Source organism: Diadema antillarum, unplaced genomic scaffold, assembly GCF_040938485.1.
Source record: "Diadema antillarum isolate AM-2024a unplaced genomic scaffold, OU_Dant_1.0 seq00000586_RagTag, whole genome shotgun sequence".
NCBI classification, from domain to species: domain Eukaryota; kingdom Metazoa; phylum Echinodermata; class Echinoidea; order Diadematoida; family Diadematidae; genus Diadema; species Diadema antillarum.
Window position 1 is genome coordinate 786866 of NW_027271520.1, and position 21460 is coordinate 808325.

A 21460-nucleotide genomic window follows, 5' to 3' on the forward strand; every position below is an offset into this window, starting at 1 on the left:
AAATAGCAGGGGTTAGCACCGCAATTGCGGTGCTAGCACCGCAATTGCGGTGCCAAGCAAGTGAGTGTAAACAGAACGAAAAAATAATCCTGGGCTAAGCGACGGAGACGAAGTCCGACCCTCACTGACCAATCAGAAACGAGGTAATCAAGTGCTGCCGGTGCGTGCGTGTACGTGTAACAGTACACAGCGTAATTATGAATATTCATGTGGTTTGGAAAGTCCGGGGCTAAGAAATACGAGTGTAAAAAGGTAAGTTTCTCCTTAGCCCCGGACAAGAGATAGTACGGGACTAATTGGCGAGTGTAAAAAGCTGAAAAAATTGGTACGGGACTAACGATAGTCCTGGGTTAGAGAAAGTCCGGGGTTAAGAAACACAAGTGTAAAAAGCCCTTATGTACCTCCCTGGGTAGACTAGCATGACACGCGATAACAACAACAAAAGTAGTTCCCATTCAATTTTAAGATATTCCGTACACACAACAACAACAACGGAACAGCTAGCTAGCTGTGTGTATGAAGTGTTTACAGTGTGCAGTTAGCTACACCAGGGAGGTGTCACCTCCCTGGCTACACACGGTACAGCACATACAGGTACATTGTACGTGTATCTGCGATCCTCAACGAACTGCACACACCGTGACAAGTTAGCTGCTGTCTGTTGTGACGAGAAGTTTGATTACATTTTCACGGTAGCAGGATGAAACGAGTAGGGAATGACCAGATCCAGTCTGCCGTCCTACAGTATTTGAAGCGCCGTCACTATATCGTGAGTTATACAGTAATTTGAGGAAGAATGGGCAGTAAAGTTATAGTGGATCTTTCTACCACTCTGCGGGCGACATGCCACCCCACGCGTCTAGGGGCTGGTGGGTATGGGTGCGGGTGCATGCTGGGGAGAGTAACAAGTTATAGACCTGCTGTTGCCCGGTACGTGCGTGTTATCGCTATACGATGAAATTGTTACGTGGATTACGGTCAGGAAATTGGAGAAAAATATGGACCATTAATGGGCTATAGCTATGGCATGCCGGTATCTAGAGGGTCTAGACGTTGAGTATGTTTGAAAATTCGCCAGGACCTCAAAAGACTCGCTGCGAGCTGTTATGTAAAAGTATGGAGGAGTGCGCAGCAGCAGAGGTTAGACTACTAAATACTAACAATTAACTGTTGGTTGAAGTGCCTGGATGAATTGAAGGGTGCGTATTTTACATGGTGCAAGTAAAAAACCTATTCTCACACTCTACTTACATCCTCCACTAGGTGGCAACGGAATGCTTCCACCATGGGGAGAAGTATGTAGCCCTACATATCGACCACCTTCTTTAAGTTTTAAACCGACCGCGTATAATTTGGGCACTGAACACTTAGTATGCACTTCTCTGCGCGCAAAGCACATAAAAATGGATTGGCTTTGAATGTAGATGAGGATGGTGTGGGAAAACGCGATAATTCACTGTTCATTAATGGTTTTAATCAAGGACAAAATTTGAATGAATATTTTCACCGAATCATAATGAGGGCACAATGTAACGTCTATGGAAGTTTCTAAAAGGCTTCTAAAAAGCTTCGTACAACACGGTGTTCAATACAACTCGGTTTGCGTGCATTGTCAATGCAAAAACAGCGGTCGATCCTAATAACGCGATTTACCGAGGGGAGCTGAAACAGGCCACGCAAGTTCGTCGGCGATATTTTTGCACTGAAACTTCGAATCGAAAAGGGAACAACGGCATTTGATAGAGCTGGATTTTCTCAATCACGTAGGTCAAGTTTTTTACGTGAATTTCAGTGTTAAATATTCTTATCAAGCAAATAAACATTAGGCGGTCAATGAGTAGTAGGTCCAACCCTACAGCCTCTTATATGGGATAGGCTGTTCCATTGCCGAACAGTGCGGGGGAAGAATGATTGCTGATGTTGTTCCGTCCTGGAACGAGGAGCTTGGTAGCAGTAGGGGTGACCTGTGCGTGTCTGTCTTGTGATGGGTTGTATGTAGTGGTGCAGGTTAAAGTCCACTAGTGAGTTTCGCATTTTGTACAGCAGAGTCAGCCTCATGTCTTCTCTCCTCTGCTGGAGCGATGACCAACCAAGTTGCTGGAGCATTTCAGATACACCTGACGTGTTGTGATAACGATTGAGTGCAAATCTTGCGGCTCGTCTCTGTACCATCTCCAGTTCGTGTATGCATCCAGCTGTGTACGGATCCCACACTGTGCATGCATACAAGTGTAAATCTACTATACGTGAGGGTGAACAAGTGTCTGGTATGCTCTTGTCTTGAGTTGTGTATTGTGTATCCGGAGATTTCGACATAGGAAGGCGAGGGTGTTATTTGCCTTCTGGCAGATGTTCGATATCTGCCGATTCCACTTGAGGTCGGTAGTGATGGTGATGCCCAAGTACTTGGCAGATGGAACTGAGTCCAGAACTTTACCATTCAGGGTGTACCGGTGGTGTAGTCTATTCCTCTTCCTGGTGACAGATATTGAGTGGCATTTTTTCGCGTTGAGGTCCATACCCCATCTGTTTGACCAGTTGTTGAGTGTATCCAGGTCTTGTTGTAAGAGCTTGGCATCTTCCGCAGACTGGATAGTCATGTACATGACTGTTTATCAACGTTACCATACACAGGGCTCGACACTAACGGTGGCCCGGTGGCCCAGGGCCACCAAAAATGAAAGTCGGGCCACCAAATTTCAAAAAAGGGCAAATTTGGTGGCCCGCCTCGGGCCACCAAAATTTTTTGAAAAGTATGTGAATAAATTCGTAACTTTTTGCGCCGGAAATTAGCAGTTAAATTTGTTCAAAGGATGGATGAAAAGGACTGATTGAATGCCTTAGAGTGAGTGTTGCAAGTTTGTTGAAGTTTATTTATGAGTAGATATGTCCAACTTCTAATTCTTACTCTCATAAATCTTAAATATTGACTCATTAAAAAAAAAGAAGGACTTTTAATGTTTTTTATTGTTTTTTGGGGGACACCACATTTTTCTCTCGGGCCACCAAAAATATGAAATTTAGGATTTTGGTAGCCCCATCGGGCCACCAAACAAAAAAGTTAGTGTTGAGCCATGCCATACAGAATAAAAAAAAGCTTAAAGAAAACATGTTGTCAGTTGTCAGAATCACACTGATTAAAGAATAGATCTTTGCTGATCCTATAAGAAGAAAAATCTAACGTTAATAGATCTAATTAAGGTTAATGTAGTATTGTTATTGAGAATTTAATTCTACTAGTTAGTGGTTAGGATTGCCTGGAAAAAAACACAATAAATATAACATGAACAAAACTCACAAAAGTAAGATTATAAAGATCTATTATTGTAACATCACTAGAGTCTAAATACACTGTATATCATAGGAAATACAAGTGTATACTCCCCACTGCATAAATAAATAGTAGAACATTTTGATATCCAATTGCCCTACCACTCAGTCCACATTAAAGCTTATCAGCTCCAATTCACAAAAATTCAATGCTGCGAATAGATCTATATTGTACAAGTCATATTTCTTAACTAAATATGATTTTGTTTGTCTTGTTTGCAGGATGCCAATAGCGAGAGTGTAAACCGCAAGAACCTCAAGCTGACGGACACGATGAGAGAGATGGCGTCGCAGTCCTCCCGTCAAAAGGAGTTGGGAGCCATCAACGTGGTTGCTTGTAATTCATGGTGAGAATGTGGCATCACACTTTATTATGAAACTCATTGAGGATGAGTCCCAAGTATGCTCGGGCAGGCATCTATGGAAAATGCGTGTTGTAGCAAAATCAGTCCGTCCTCACTCTGGTTCTTGGCATTACAAACCTGTAAGAAAGCCAAGAACAAATGAAAAGTAGTGTGTCACCACCATTAACCAAAATTAAGCCATTTTACAATACTTGGTATTCTGATTTCTATGGTTTATGAAAGTTTCGCTTTGTTAAATGTTGCATGAATCTTTTTCTTTTTTTTCATTGGGCTTGCTGGCAAAGAGATTTTTATCTTAAGAGTCCAGGATCAAGTGAAAGAAAAAATAGTGAGCAACATCAGAACTTTATTGGAGTGATTTGTATTTCTCTTATGGCATGGACTTCAGCATAAATCTGATATAATGTATAAATGTATTTGTGTCAAGATACTACAGTTCATGAAATTTAGCTGAATCATCTTTCTTCCATTCATTTTGCCTCCTTCAGTCCTTTATTATTATTATTATTTATTCGGCAATTCAATATAGAATACAAGCTGACATAAAATACAAACAGAAAATCGTAAATACATGATATGAAAATTGTGGTGGTTCCAGGTGCATGCTGCTGGTTACCAGGGGAGGAAAAGGCAAACTTAATCACCGAGGCGCGTGACCTTCCTCCCCGACCAGTGCATGCACCCAGAATCAGCCAAATCAGTGTAAAACAGATACAATCATTATCAAATAATACATCATTACACAAAAATGCTCTGGATTCAAACACAACTAGACTTGGAATTTGTCAACACTGACAAATTAGGTGATGCGATCTTTTCGAAAATCAATGATTTGAGTTCTGATCCCAATATAGGCATGACCATACAGGTTTCATCGGGGTTGAGGGGACAGTCCTGAAGATTATTAGTAGATAAACTTGTGTGAGTGCATGTGTGTGTGTGTGTGTGTGTGTGTGTGTGTGTGTGTGTGTACATGCTGTATATGACCAGTGGTAGTGCCTGCGAATAGAAAAGTCATGTTAAGGACCCTGTCTGTAGTGGCTACATGTCTACAACGGCCACTTTTTTCATCTCCCTTGGGTGGCCGTGTAGACAGGTTTTACTGTATTATACAAAATGTATATGGTGATAGTAAGAGGAAGAAAAAAAAAGCAACAAAAACTGCTCTTGTTTACTTTTGTCAGATGGCATCGGAAGGCTTCCTCCGTAGGTAGACCAAGGTACAGCCTCTTGGGGTAGGTTGTTCCAGTGTAAAACTATGCAGAGGGAGAAGGACTGCATATGTTGCTGTTTTTCAAGCGCGAGCAGTTGGGTAGCATGAGAGTGACCATTTGTTTTTCTTCCTCGTTTTGCTTTGTCCACCTCTGCAGTGACCAAGACCCAGATCTGTTTGAGCAGCAGTTCACACGATTCCGCCTCTTTGTGGACTCTGCCATTGAAGAATATAAGGTATTGACAGGTGTAAATGTCTGCTTTGTTATTTTGGACAGGCAGTAATTGTTCGACAGAGATGCCAACTGTTACTTTTTTGCAGTATTTTGATTAAAAAAGAAAAAAATACTGCAGTTTTTGTTTTCATGGAAAATTCTGTTTTCCCTAACATGTATTATCAGACAGGACAATTGTAGGAATGGTAAGGATACTGGTTTCCCACAAAAAAGAATGCAATTTTTCAGCCCTCAGAATTCTGCACTGCAGTTTTACTACATGGTTGGCATTCCTGGTTTGAGCACCGTGAATTACATGAAGTCCTATCTTTTTACACATAATTTGCTGATCTTACAAGATCACAGGAATAGCAATTATATTATAGTATGTTTGTGTTGATATTTTTGTGATAGGTGAAAGAAAATGACAGGACTAAATTATGAGTTATGTGGATGCTGGGTTTGAACAGTTTATGATCACGTGATACAGAAGACTGCCCTTGAATCCCAAATGATGTTACATAAATGCTTCAATAAGAGTTTACTCTTTATAATAGACAAATCCCAAACACCAACTCACAGTGATCACATACATTATGTACTTCAAATGCTAAATGTATGTTTGCATTCACTTGGTCATAAATTTCATTATGACTTATCTGATTCTGCTTTGTTTGTTTGTTTGTTTGTTTGTTTTTATGATCTGTTGTTTCATTGCATGGATTTAATTGGGATAACTTTCAAGCAATTTCTTCATCTTATGCAAGCACACATATCTTGATTAAAACTGTACTGGACTGGATTTGTGTTACCATAGTTTCTCAGCAGTGCTTAAAACAGAGTGATCTATTTCTGTTCACACAGGCAGATCTTGTTGGACTGTTGGTGCCAACATTTGTTCATCTCTACCTTCAAATGATCTGTGATGGTCACAAGTTAAACGGTAGGTGTTGGGATATTTTGTATTGTGCTGGTTTTCATATGTTTTGTTTGCAGTGCCAAGCCCCCCTCCCCCCCCCAAAAAAAAAAACAACAAAAACAACAACAAAAACAACAACAAAAACAACAACAAAAACAAAGAAAATGCATGAAACAAAAACAAAAAAATGATCAAAGTGAAAGTCAGAGCTTATATAGATCAAGGGTCTATCTTACATGTACACACAACAAAAAAGAAAGTGAAAGTTTGTGTTGATACAAATCAAGGGTCTATCTTACATGTATACACACATGAAGACGCATGAGTGATTTGAAGTATTTTCAGCACTGTCACTTGGTGGCAGTATGCTGTGTTAAAAACAACTGTGATGACAACTATAAGTATGCCTGACCACTCTGTGGAACTTGCCTGCTTTTAATGTGTGCATGTTTAATAGCAGCTTTGTCATGGTGATCATTACTAACAGCATTATTGTTAATGTTATTATATTTTATCATTATTATCATTGTCATTATTCTCACTGTCATTATCATGATTATTCTTATTACCACCATCACCATCATTATTGTTAGTGCCATTATGATTATTATCATGATCGCTTCTTTGTTCTCGATGTCATTAACCTTCCCCCTAACATCTCCCTTCTTCCCTCAGCCCACAGTCTGTACACCAAGCACAAGGCATGCCTACACCTGAGGGAGAGTGGCCGGGCCAGGGAGCTGGTTGAGAGCCTGAGCGGGGTCTACAACAGCATGGACCTCCTCACAGACCCCGTCCTCACTGCCTTCAGGTAAGTAGGAGAAGAGATGAATCAGTTGGGCTTGGCTTGTTTAGTGGTGCAAAAACTTTCTTGATATGTTTGTGGGATAAATGTTTTCTGTAACAGTAAACACATATAAATGTACAGCACAAAGCTTGCCCGACCTTGTACATTGTACCTTGTGTTCATCACTTCCAAAGGGTCCTCTTGGGACTATAGCTGGAAGTATTTGTAACTTGGGGTACGGTACGACGAGAGTGGACGGGATTGAAGTTACCGTAATTACATAATTGAATTAATTGTGGAGAGCAGACTTGTAAGTCGTGCTGCGTAAGAAACTGAATTGGAGGGAGCAGATGAAAAGACTGTGTTACTAAGCTGTAGGAAAGGAAATATCCTTGAATTTTAATGCAGTATCAAAGTGGTCGGGGGTGGGGGGAGGGTTTTAATGGTACCATTCCCACACTTTTAGCAAGTTGTAGAATTCATGTATTTTAAAAAAAAAAAGATAAGGGATAAAAAGTGCAAATGGACCAGATGACAAAGAATGTTAAACAAACAAAATTTTAAAAAATGATTCTATATACACATGCAGTAATGATATGTTGCTTTCATGCAAATTTGGTCTTCAGGGAAATGATGGACAAGGAATGAAGTTTTTCTGCTGTGTCCTATACTTAGACTATGTACTCCTTACATTGTTGCTGTCAGGGCTCGACATGAACTTTTTTAACTGGCCCTCTGTTCTGCCACCTAAAATCTTTAAATCTGAAATTTTGTTAGCCCGAAATAACCGATCCATTTTGAATATCAAGTAGCCTATTGGTCCACTAAAAGATAGCCTTTTTGGAAATTTGGTGGCCCGGCATCAATTTTTAGAGGCCCTGGGCCACCACTAATGTCATGCCTAAGCTGTGTATACTGTGTTCATGGTATTTGTGGATTTGTGAGTTGTAGACCAGTAAAAAGGATTGTGATTGAGTGAAAACTGAGTGGAAAATAAACTGCTTATGCCATGTCATACAGTTTGTAGCTCTTATTGCCTCCGTGGACTACATGTCGGTTAAAAATGCATTCATTCGCAAGATTCAGAGTGCTCGCAAGGTCACATGTTGTCAATTCTTAATATCTGTTTTTGTAAGGGAAGGAGGTGGGACTCTGTAAGTGGAGAAGAGGACTCATTCCTATTTAGTGACACCAATGATAACTCATCCACTACTCCTGTTACTTTGTGAAGACAACCAAATGTAAAGTAGAATTGGATAATAGAGAAACAGTCAGCTCCGTTTTCCATTATACTCTGTGCATTGGCTTGCCCTTGCTTTAACAAATTGATGAGCACTTTTCAGGCAGCTCCTACACATAGATATTATCCTTCTTTTTTTAGGGGGGGGGGTTTCAATGTTTATGATCTAACAAGAATCGGGATGTCGAATATCCATGCCTGCATAGCTGTATTCATTCCTGTCAATCCTTGGATTTTCACAGGCAGGATGTGTACGTAGATAACCTGACCAACATATTAAAGTCCCTTCAAAAAGACTCTCACTCTGAAATAAATTATGCGAATGACACTTAAACCACTTTTTGACATCATCTATTTCTCTCCAGGGATTGCAAGTACGTTGTTGAGGTTGGAGATGAGGCCCTCCAGTATCTTCTACGCTTCCTCCAGAGCCGAGATACCACCGCTATCCTGGGCATCATCAACCTCCACATCGACATTAAAGGTTGGCAGTGGTGATGTGATTTTTGCCATTTCTCATCTCCTATTTGTGTTTTTTCATGAGTAATTTGTAGGGGTTATCATCAATACATTGTGTTTAGAATAAGTAGTCACTGAGTTTTTACCTCCGCCAAGGGAGGAGGTTATGTTTTCATTGGCATTGGTTTTGTTTTTCGGCTGGTCTGTGTGCAAAATAAACTCAAAAAGTTAACGGATTTGAATGAAACTTACAGGAGAGGTTGGGAAGGACACAAGTAACAGATAATTAAGTTTTGGTAGTGATCCGGGAATTTTTGTGGATTTTATGAAGGATCTTCGATATTTTGTTAGGTAGGGTCAATGGAATTGGGAGTTCAAGCTGCGCATTTTTGAAGTTTTCATGCACGCACTAAAGTGCATGCTTTAGTTTCTGCTGAGGCGAGGCGTGCTGCACAGCTGGAAGTTGATGACGTAACAAAAGGCTTCTATATTGGGAAATCAGGCAACTTTCACAATGCATGCACACTTATAGGTGGAAATAACTGATCTCTATGGAAGAACAAGATCAGTGGTGGAAATGAGCTGCTTGGCGGAGGTCTACGCTCTCAGAGTGCTTCTCTAGTTTTTTATTTGTGTGGGTTTGTGTAAATCTCATTCCTCATTCAGTCCGACATTCGCCAGCATCATCATTGCAGGAGGATGGAGACGAGTATCCGACCCAGCCGTCGTCGTCGTCATCCTCCAACTCCAGCTCGTCTTCCCTGAAGGCGGCAACAGGTGCAGCGAAGAAGGAGGAGAAGGAGAAGGAAGGTGAGGATGAGGCGAGGAGGGCCGCTCACCTGGCGGAGATCAACAGCACCATCGACAAGGTCCAGAGAGGACCACCTTCTCTGCCATCCATCATCCTCTATAGCGTCCTGAATGCATACCAGGGGTAAGTCTGGGTGTGGGTTGTTGGGGGTCGTAACTGGTACTTCAGGGTCAGGTTGAAGATGATAGTGAAGATGATGATGATGATGGTGATGATGAGTATGAGTATGATGGCAGTAGATTGAAGGTGACAGTGATGATGATGATGATGCATTCTCGTGATGATTGTGTTGACTGTAAACAGAGATTAAAGCAAAGATGATTGTTGAATTTGACAGTAAACGAGAGGATGACAGCAATGATATGATGATGGTAAGGATAGTAAACTAAAGATAACAGCTATGATGATGGTGTGTAATGATGAGTGTGAATGCTGTGTGATGATGGTAAACTGAGGATGACAGCAATGACGATGATGATGATAATGATAGTAAAATGAAGATGAAAGCAATGATGGTGATGATTGTGATGACAGAACATGATTATGAGAGAGATTTTTCTCTCGTCTGAAAGAGCTTATGTTTTACATTTTATTTGTCAACATCAAGTAAAGTCAATTCAAGATTGTAATTTTGAATTGCACAGTTGATTACAAGAGAGATTTTTCTATCGTCTAAGAGAGCTGTCTGTGTTAAAACCCTTTTCGTCATGTGGTGGTTGCCCTCCTCATATACAGACTGAGTTGTGTCTCCATCTCGGATGACTCCCAGCTCCTCGCTGGTGGATTTGAGGACTCCGCCGTTCGCGTCTGGAGCCTCTCCCCCAAGAAGCTCAGGGCCCAGCCGCACGAAGTGGACGTCAGCCGGGTCAATCTGGCAGGAGACTGCCTCCAGGACTTCCTGACTGAGGACAGGTAAGCTAAAGGTCAAGCGTAGATCCCACATGACTGCAGAAACTGTCAATTTTTGCTCTAAAATAGAGACCTATGCATAAGAAATGTTTAAATACTCCTGTGATAACACGTCATAACAGTTGGGTAACTACGAAAATGCGAAATATTACCCAAATGGGTGTGCCAGAAGTACTGCAGTCTCAAGAGCATAGCCAATCATGGTTGCTACTTGATGTTGTTTAATCAATTCTTTTATACATTAGATGAAATGTAAAATAGATATCATATGAAATATTGCTGCAGGAATCTGATATACTTTGTGTATAAGCAGTCACATTTATGGAAGCCCTGTCAGCATCTGTCTTGTAATATGACAACAATCAGAGAGATGTGAAAGTTACAGAAGTAAACTGGTGGCTTGATTGATGCATTATACATTCTCTGTTGTGTTTCTTTATGGCCAGCCTCGGTGCAGAATGCAAGGTCATGAGGGCACACTCCGACACTGTGTACGGCAGCGGCTTTCTTCCGGACGTTCCCCTGATGATATCTGCATCGGGTGATGCCACAGGTATCCGCTACCCTCCTTTATCCGCTATGTGCCCAGACATGTAGTGGTATCATCAGTATTTCTCTTATCTATCCAAACTTGACCAAGTTGTAAAGTTTAATAGCAAACCTACTCAGGTGGAGCAGTGCACCTCAGCAAAACAATTAGGGTAAGGGGAATTAGGAAATCCCAATTCATGACGAATGATTTTTAGACATCCGTGCCAGTCAGTGGGTAAAGTACAGTGAGGGTTTTTAGAGCAGTTTCTAGGGAATGAAGATTGTGATTATGCCCAGATTGCCCCTTGTGTAAAGGTCACAAAATTATGTACTCAGTAGTACATGCATTGAAAAGAAGGTTACTCAATTGACAACCATTTTTTCTTTCATAAATTAGTGAATATATCATATACTTGGAGCCGTATCTCGTCATCTGATGTCCTTTTCCAACAGTTATTGATTGATTAACTCCTGAAATTGTCACAGTTAGAAATGAACCCCTTGTAGAAAGGACACAAGATTATGTATGCTTTGGTAACTCTGTAGACAGTAATTTCCTCTTTTATATTAGTGTTGCTATCCAGTGCGAGTCAACCATACTTTTGCATCAGATGTCCTTTTCCAACATTTATCATTTAATGAACTCATAAAAAATTGTCATGAATAGAAGTGAACACCTTGTGAAAAGAAAATATTATTTTGTTAGCTTTGAAAATGGTCATAAGTCAACTTGCAATCATATCTTCATTCATCAGACATTTTCTGCTTTAATCTCCTTCCAGTCAGGGCCTGGAATCTGTCGACCTTTTCCAACGTGGCCGTCTACCGGGGCCACAAGTACCCGATCTGGGATGTGGACGTCAGCCCCATGGGCGTCTACTTCTGCACCGCGTCCAAGGACCAGACGGCGAGGCTCTGGAGCCCGGAGAGAACCTTCCCAATGCGGGTCCTCTGCGGCCATCTCATGGATGTTGATGTGAGTCGCCATGGTGATCTGGATGAGTTTCAGATGAGGGATGATGTGTCTGTTCATCATGGTTGGTGATGTGTGCATGGTTTGTGCACCGCTGCATTGAAGTGCTCTTTTGTTTTGTGGGATGAATGTCTACCACTCTCTGACCAGAATTTCTTCCGCTCTCTACTCAGAATTTTCTTGATCACATGACTTCCTTGTCAATTTTAGCACCTGCCTTTCAGAGATATTTGGATCTGGCGCGGCTATGGAGAAAGGCTATGTCAGACCAAAGAAAAGTTTTAGAAATACTGCAAGAAAGAAAATTTGCCCTTAGTTATATGATCCTCAACATAAGATTGTATAGAAAAAGAATTGCTCTTTTAGGAAATATACGAAATGAATAGGAATATACAAATTGAGGGATTGGGTTGACCTATTGACCTATTTTTGAGTCCTCACATAGAATTGAGTTGTGCAAATTGTTGTTGTTGTTGTTGTTTTTTATGCATAGTCACAATAGTTTCTTATTGTTTTTGTACCCTAATATAGTGAGAAACCAGATGTAACAAGGTAATTGTCATGGTTTGATATTGCTAAAATGAGATTGCCCTGTAATGGTAGATGTATAATATGAGCTCTCATGAATGCATATACGAAAGCTCCATCTCTTGTCTGTGCTGAAATAATATTTCCCCCCGCTCTTCTCTGACATTCAGTGCGTGAAGTTCCACCCAAATGGCAAATACGTGGCAACGGGGTCTAGCGACAAGACTGTCAGACTGTGGGACATGACGCAGGGCAAACCTGTACGTCTTCTCACAGGCCACAAGGTAGGAGTCTGGACATCTGTTAAAGTTTGAAAGGGAATAATGCCATGTGGTTTGTTGGGAGCATCCGTGAGGGCAGGGTAAGCATCGGAGAGGAGCCAAAGTGGCAAAAAATTTTTTGGAGGAATTATATTGATGAGGTTAAAAGAGCAGAATTTGCCAAAAGATGAGAGCTAACGAGATAAAGTACTTAGAACATATTGACAACTTGAATTGATTTACATGGCATCCTATGTGGACCTTGATAACAGCAACAAAAAATTTGTAGTTTTGATGACTGCTGATAACACATGCTTTGATTTTTTTTTACTTTTTGGTGTACAAAGAAGAGACCAACAGATGAAAATCTGTGAACTAAATTTGACTGAATCTAATATGATTTTGTTGAGTTTGGACTTGGCCACCTAGAAATACCTCATGGCTGCTGAAAAAGTGAGCTGCTAAATGTCTATTGAAAGCAAGTAACCACAGGGTCAGTAGATGTAAGGTTGCACAAAAGACTTGATATCTTTTTCTGTGGAGAATTTCTAATGCCAAAATATCTTTGTCTCTTGAACAAAGTGATTCGAAATGCATTTCAATATGAGAAAATATGAAGTGCTTGTCATTTCAAGGGTAAAAGATGGAGGAATATCATTTATGCAATAATGGCAAGTCATTCTTTTGAATGCCATAGTGTAAACTCCCTGTGTGCCACATTATATTGGCATCACAATGCGTGAGTGCTTTTTCCAAAGTCGTATAACTTTTTATTGAAGCGCTTATGCTGGAAGTGCAGCACAGCAGAGTTGTAGGGAAAATTGTGAGCTTTGTTGTGATGTAAATTTTATGATAAGATTATGGCTCTAATGCTTTCAATGTACTGCAGCATATTTCAATTCATCAGTTGGTTTGTGCACAATATGCAAAATAAGCAAACTATATGAAGTTGCAAGCTGTTGACTGAGTCGGGCGTGCAAACATGACACACAAAGATTTAGCTAAGTCAACTTTTTTTAAAGTGCCAATCAACTGCTGTGTTTCATAGACAAAATAGCAATATGAATGTATTAGCATTTATTGCAATTGTGCAGATTTGTTCATGTTTTTTAGGAGCCTGCTGCCTATTTGTCCTTTCAATCACAAAGTATGATTCCCCTTTTTTTTTATGCTCTCCCGTAAGACACATCCAAGAAGAATATGAAGTGTTTTAAAGGTATATTGTTCACCATTAGGAGCAGTGATTTAAAAAGTGTTCGAGTTACCACATTTAACGCATATGTATATGTCAGTTGTATCACAAAACGTCCTACCATATAAAAATTTTGCAATAAAGCCTAAAATATAAGGAGATGCCACCGGTTTTCTCAATAAACCATAAATGTAGACGGTTTATTCTAAAAACAATTTTACAATAAATGTTGTTTTAGTTTTGCATCTGTAACAATACTTGACATTGATTAAAACTATTACATTTTTTTTTGCATTGGTTGTTTCTTTGCCTAACTCACATTTTCGAACTATTTTGAAGCACTAGAGCTGGGTTTTGTTTCATCTGCAAATGGTAGATAATGCCTTTAATATTCCCTGTTTGCTATTTAATACCTGCAGAGTACTATCCTGTCAGTTGCTTGTTCACCCAATGGGAAATACCTCGCCTCTGCTGGTAAGTTGATCATGCACAGACATTTGTCTGAACACTGCATAAACAATCATGTCTAGACTGACTCCCATTCATTTTTTTGTGTATGGCTGAATTCCTCCCTACCCCATACCCTACCCCTTACAGAAGAATATTGGCGAAAGTAAAGCTGACATTGGCTAACAGATTAATGAGCTTGGCATTTACTTGATGTAGAATGCTGTCTTCAATGGAAGCTTAATATTTGTGGCTTGACTGTGCGTCGTGTAGTCCACTGGGTATGCTGAGCTCAATATACTGTATACGCTATATATTTCGCGTGGGTTTTGTTTTCGCGAATTTCGCGAGTCGGGAGCTATTCGCGAAATTAACAACACGCGAAAATATTACCTTCCAAAATGAATCCCTTGCCTTGATGATACGAACATTTCAGTACTAGTATACCATGTCACGGCTTACCGAACAGACCATACTGGCTCAGCTTGTTTACGTTTACGCACGTCCACGTCTACTTACGAATACTGTAGAGAGCCAATCCATTATCGCAAGGGGACCACTCGTCAGAAATCTAGCGCGATGGACTTAACCACTTCAAAAATGTTGAATTCTAACTTACTAGTTCGCAGAGCTTGGTAAGTTTTTTCATGCAGTGTATAACTAGTATCATTCTTATTTGCTAGTAAGTTGAAAATTCACACTTTCTTTGCCACTTCATATTTTCTCTGGTCCCCCAATCGCGAATTTAACCACTCGCGAAAGTGTGTGACAGCGGCAATTCGCGAAAATTTATGTACGCGAAAATTATAGCGTATACAGTAGTCTCATGAAATATGGCTTTTAAAATAGTTAAATGTGTAACAATCTCTGCTTCAAGTTTGTTGGAACAAAATTTGCCATCAAAAAATAATGTGAACACTTGTTCTCAGTGAATGCATACAGGTGCATAAGCAGTCTGAGGTTGTTGATGATGGTCAGGTGTTTGCAAGTTTCAGTTTGATATCATCGAAGACCCACACATTCGGTCAGTGGAATTCATGTTGTATATGCATAGTTCAATTACTGTACTATGCATATACTGTAGGTAAGCATGCAAGCTGTCACATCCAAGTACTGTCAACCTTGCCAAAGTCAAATCTATTTGGATTGAAGAAATAGCTACCACTTAAAGAAATTCAAGTTATGAGGGATTAAAATCAAAAGAAAATGAATAGAAGAGGACTTGAAAAGACATTCCACTTTAAATAGGCAAATATTTGACTTATGCGATGTCGACTTAACCCACTGAGGACGGACTGATTTTGCTACAACACGCATTTCCCATAGACACCTGCCCGAGTATGCTCGATACTCGTCCTCAACGGGTGAGAGTAAGCAAGATTGATTGTATAGTATTGTATCTAGACTACTCGACTCGACTCGACTTCTCTTATTTAAACTCTTCATGTGCCGCGGTGTAAACCCCCGTGTGCCACATTATGCAATGTAGGCATGCTTTGGGAAAACATTCTGTACATTAAATCAAAGGTCTCAAGTATGATGTGTCCCATGAACTGTAAAATTAATAGTGACGACTGTAACTATCCCATTTCACTAGTCCCTCTCCTGTACTTTTGCTTGGACAGGGGAGGACCGCAGGGTACGAGTGTGGGACCTGGCCACCGGTGGCCTAATGAAAGAGCTGAGGGGCCACACAGACACCGTCTACGCCTTAGCCTTCAATCCAGACAGCTCTTTGCTTGCATCAGGTGAACCAGCTATTTCTTCCTTCCCTTCAGGGCACATACAGTCCAACTTTGATTATTCGGCCCTCTTTTATCCAGACTTCTGAATACCCAGATGATTCCAAGCAGTGAAGGCAAACAAAGAAAGTGATTTCAAACACGACTAAAACTTGTACAAGCCCACACAATTTTCACCTATGTTATTACCTATAGAAATATGTCATATATGTCATAATAGGAAATATATATTCCTTGGCGATGTGTTGTGTGGCTCAGAATGGGTTCTTTTGTTTTTATGCCTCCGCCAACGAAGTGGCCGGAGGCATTATGTTTTCGGGTCGTCCGTCCGTCCGTCCGTACGTACGTCCGTCCCGTTTTGTTTTTGTCGATATCTCAAGAACCGTGTGGTGGTTTTACATCAAACTTGGTATGAGGGTATATCCTGGGGGGATAATACTTTGTTTGGATTTTAGGGTCACGGGGTCAAAGGTCAAAGGTCACAGGTTATTTTGTGAAAAAAAAGGTTGAAAATTCATGTTTTTCTCCATATCTTGCAAATGGTTCAAGGTATCTTCATGGAACTTTACAATAGTATGTATGCTTGTTCCAATGGGCAGTGATTATCTAGGGAAGTTGGGGGTCATGGTTCAGAGGTCAGGGGGGTCAAAGGTCAAGTTCAACTCCTCAAAATATCACTACTTTCTTTATATTTATGCAATGCCGGAAGGTTTTTTTTTTTTAACTTGATGTATACATGTATTACCCAATATATATTCTGTGGGAAGTTTCTTGCCAAAAGGTCAAAGGTCAAGTGAAAGTGCTAAATTGCACTTTTTCCTCCATATCTCAAAAGTAACTCAAGGTATCATCATGAAACTTACATATTTATGCATGTTCAACCTAACAGTGATTCTCTTTGGAACTGTGATGTCAAAGGTCAAAGGCCAGGTTTAGATAATGCTATTTTCCCATTTGATACTGAAATTATACTTTTTCTCAATAACTTGAAAATTACTTAATGCATAAACTTATAAAAGGGTCAAAAGTCAAGTAAAAATCATCAGCTCCCCAAATACCTGCACTCTGACATTCTAATCATTCATCCAATTGAACCTAGTTCTAGGAAAGTGAACATTCTGCACATTTGTGTCAAACCTGTCATTTTAATATTTTGCCAATTGTGTGAAACTGTCATCACACATTGTCAAGACATTGTACTATAGACCTATTAGGAGAACCATGCATTATGGTGGAGGCATATCAGTCGCCGAAGCGATATATCTAGTTGTTTATGTGTTTTCTTCTTCTTTCTTTCTTTTTTTTTCCGAAAAAATATAAGAAGGTTTGTACCCTTGCTGTTCACAAAATGTACATTTATTTTTTCCCCTTTTTGTATCTAAGATTTATTTGGCAATCTGTAGTGTTAAAACCGTATTAGTTGTGCATACAGTATGTTTGAATGTCAATGTTTTTCTTTGTATCTATTATGATTATGATATTATTCTGTTTATTGTATATAGCTGTGTAATTCGACTTTTAGTCGCCCACTCAGATTTTTTCGAATGAAGACCTTTTAATCAAATCAATCAATCAAATCAAATCAAATCATATAAACAAATTTTACAGCAAAATGTTTTAGTTTCATGACTATGATTTGGAATAGGCTACCATAAATTACACTACTATTGCAGTGTACTCGACCTACGTACAGTGTTGGTACCACTGGGTCAGCAGCCTGTTTGTACTCACGATTTTACCGTATACTGTGGTGCGCACAGTGTTGCAGTGGTTGGAAGAACTACTTGATGACTTTTTACCCTGACATTTAATATAGAACAGATTCTACAGCATCAATAGGTAAAGTTTGATGAAACTGGATTCATGTTTTGTTTGGGGTTTGTTTTTCTTTTAATGCCTTTAGGTGGAGCTGACTGCACAGTGCGCCTATGGGACATCCGGCAGGGTGTGAAACATCCGCTGTAAGTGTGATCCAGTAGTGTTACAGAGGACTCCCGTTACTATAAATGAAGTCCTCGGGACCGGCAGTTTTCTTTGCTTATATCAAAATTTCGTTATAACCAAACTAATAAACAATGAATAAATATAGAACAGAAAATGTTGCGGCCTGAATTCTTACTTTGTTGCAATTGGAATTTCGTAATAACCGCATTCGTTATAACGGGAATGCACTGTATTATTTTCCCACATCGCAAACACTCACACACATACACAAGCATTTCATTTTTATACTTTGTACATACCGTCATCTGTGCCTCTTTTCTCCTCACCCACACTCACATACACAATGACAATGACAAGAATCCAGCTTCCTGAGTGGCTAGGTTGCTACAGGCAGTTGCTATTCCAGCAAGAGTTTCCATCCTACCATCATTTATGAAATGGGGCCCAGGTGTTTTGCTCCTGTACCCTAGCCTACTACTTCTGTGCCTGCACCCCTGCCCTTCTCAATCCTTTCCTTTAATAGCACCTCCATAAAACAACAACAACAACAACAACAACAACAACAACAACAACAACAACAACAACAACAACAACAACAACAACAACAACAACAACAACAACAACAACAACAACAACAACAACAACAACAGCAGCAGCAGCAGCAGCAGCAGCAGCAACAACAACAACAACAACAACAACAACAACAACAACAATCAGGAAATAAGTGAGAGAAATATCTAAGATATACTTCTATACTGGTCTGAACAGTTGGATGCTGTATATCAGATATAAACAGTGGCTTTAATACGGCAATTCTTTGTTAATTGGATGAGAGGAGTAAAGGTGACATTAAAGTCTGAAGAGCTGAGTTATGAGTAATTAAATGTATTTGGAGAGATATTTGAGAGATTTTTTTTCACTTTCTATTCTTCATCTGTCTTCCTGTAGGCCAGACAGTGGGGGTCACTCCAATGAGCAGATGGCATCCATCTCCACCCGACAGACCATCGTCCATCGGCTGACCTTCTCAAAGTGCAATCTGCTGCTAGCAGGAGGAGGGGTTGCCATGGCAACGTGACATCCTGAGATTTCTCCTCGTCTGTAAAGACTTTTGAATCTGACCTTTGCTTGCCAGTATGTCTCACAGGAGTCACCAGTTGAATTTCTTCCTTCTGCTGTCTGTTAGAAGGCAGAAGGTACTGTGGTTTGTCACCAGAGACTCTGAAAGGCTGAGTTTGGGGTTCAAACCTCAGGGAGGACACTTTCCCTTGTGGCCCGACTCTTTGTCCTCGAGGTTTTGGTTGTCATGTGGCCCTGATTACCTTTTAGCTAGATGTGAAAAGAGAGAAGGCTGTGCTGGCAATCAAAGGAGATGCACAGACCAGTCCTGAATCAATGTTTGAAGGCATCTTGTGAAAATGAGCGGTGGTGATCGGTGTTCTTTCACAGGGTATGGACCAGTGCTGATGCACATTTGACATGCAAGAATACGTAGGGTATTTGGATGAAATTGTATGGCACTTAAAATGGCTGTGAAAAGTTACTTTCCAGTACTATGGCAATATTTTGTCTGCCCGGCCACAGCAGGTTATCTGAAGCGATGTCATAGATGACAAGTTTTTAAGGAATGATGGCCATTTCATTGAATTAAGATAGATTGTTCAGTCCTATTGCTGATGCAAGTAGAAGTTACGCCATTCCTTTTAATTCACTCTGATCATGACAGAGATAACATTGTACATCATCGTTATCTCATTGAAGACATCATGCAAAACATGCAAAGTTTAGGGTTCTACAAAAGTTTTTATGACCAAATTGATGTAGTCAGATGAGACTGATTTTGGAGACCATGATTTTAGTTACTGAAGAACTTACATGTATGTCACCGAGAATATGTTGTGACGTTAACTTTTTCCCTCTTTCAGTGCATGATTGTTCATGCGCTGCTGTAGATCTACATGTATCTGTGTGTGGCTGGTTCATCAGTCCCAATGTTATATTAGAATATAAATCAATTCTTTAGGTAATTGTTCTCGATGAATTGTAGACATGTTTTCTCTGAAAAGTGTTACAAAGCTGACGTATTTGCTTTGTGTCAAGCCAGAGTGTATGGTTTAAGGACTGTTTCAGAATTTCTATTCAGGATTTCGTGTAACTGTGCATTTTGCCAAAGTGGTCAAACTGAAAATATTGACTTTTAATCAAGTTTAAAGGGATAGTACAGTTTTGGTGGAGATGAGAATTGGGTTTTTAACTTTTTGTGAGATACAAAGAAAACACTTATGATATAGTACAGAACATACACTTTTAAGAGGAATTCAAAGTTTATTTGACAAAAATCAGGTTTGGAATGACTGAAACATCAAAAACAAAGTAAAACAAAGCGATTCTAATAAAGTGTGGGTCCCACACTTTATTAGAATCGCTCGTTTTTGATATCTCAGCCATTTCAAAACCAATTTTCAACAAATAAACGTTGAATTCCTCATAGAATTACATGCTCTTTCACATTTTATAAGAGGTTTCTCATTATCTCACCAAACGATGTTAGAAACCTGAAATTAGGTCTCAACCATAACTGCACGATCCCTTTAACTACCAAGGAATGAGTCTAGTGATTCCTTACTGAAAGAAATGTACTGGTGTGCATGTATAGATATTTATATAGACTGACAGACACATTGGCCCGAATTCACGAAGGGGGTACAATCTTTTTCCATGGTTTAAACCATGGACAAAGACTGTAGTGTTGTATGATTCGCCAAGTGTCGCATGGCTTATTTCGTTACAAAATCAACCATTTCATCGACGAAATGACTGATTTCGTAAGGAAATAGGCCATACCTGATGTGGCAAACAAATTTCTTGGGTCCCAATGAATGTATTTCCTTTGTTTTGTATTGTTTATCAACTACTGATATAACAAAATATCTGATGATATTATAAAGAACAAATTGTCTTGGTCCCAACGATCTCGTTATACTGAGTTTCCACTGTGTATCGCCTAGATGGTAGAGTTGAGGATGTTATGCTGAGACGGTTTTAGACTGTCATCTCATGTAATGATTGATGCCACTACGCATTCCCATGATGTAGATACTTCTAAACATGTACACATTGTGACGGCAGCATGAAAGTGGAAATATGCAGATATTGCTGGCTTTATGTTGTCCACATGAATTTATTAAGTTCTTTATTGACAGTCATTGAAACTAGGCATGCATGATGTTCAACACCTAAATTGGTAGAAAAGAAGAAGAAAAAATAATGCATAACTTGTCAGTATTGCAGTAAGTGTGCTTTTTCTAAAATCAGACTTCAAAGATAAAATGACAACTTGATGAAATATACAATGACTATGACAGTTTGATGAAATATACAATGACATTTGCTGAATTTTGTGGCTGAATTTTTCTTCGTTGAGAAACAAGTTTGTCACTTTTGATCAGATCGGTGTGTAATTGAGGGATTCCTTGTTATACCCCTCATGATCAGTGTCTGTTTCATAGATTGTCTTTTTCTCCATCCAGTCCGAATCATTTCTTGTTATTGTGATAATTAGACAATAATGTAAGATATGTAAAGGAAATCTTGTA

The 21460-nt window shown here is 39.7% G+C and overlaps 1 protein-coding gene across 1 annotated transcript; it reads left to right on the top strand.

Annotated features, from left to right (window-relative positions):
* Window positions 1-634: 634 nt before the first annotated feature.
* On the top strand, window positions 635-19720 carry LOC139735614 (TAF5-like RNA polymerase II p300/CBP-associated factor-associated factor 65 kDa subunit 5L). Its single transcript, XM_071646370.1, has 15 exons — window positions 635-769; window positions 3553-3677; window positions 5066-5144; window positions 5987-6065; window positions 6717-6852; window positions 8434-8552; window positions 9194-9461; window positions 10074-10250; window positions 10694-10800; window positions 11561-11754; window positions 12450-12563; window positions 14151-14205; window positions 15804-15926; window positions 17824-17881; window positions 18813-19720. Exons 1-15 carry the CDS (start codon window positions 701-703, stop codon window positions 18940-18942), a joined length of 1833 nt encoding a protein of 610 aa, XP_071502471.1. The 5' UTR covers window positions 635-700; the 3' UTR covers window positions 18943-19720.
* Window positions 19721-21460: the final 1740 nt, after the last annotated feature.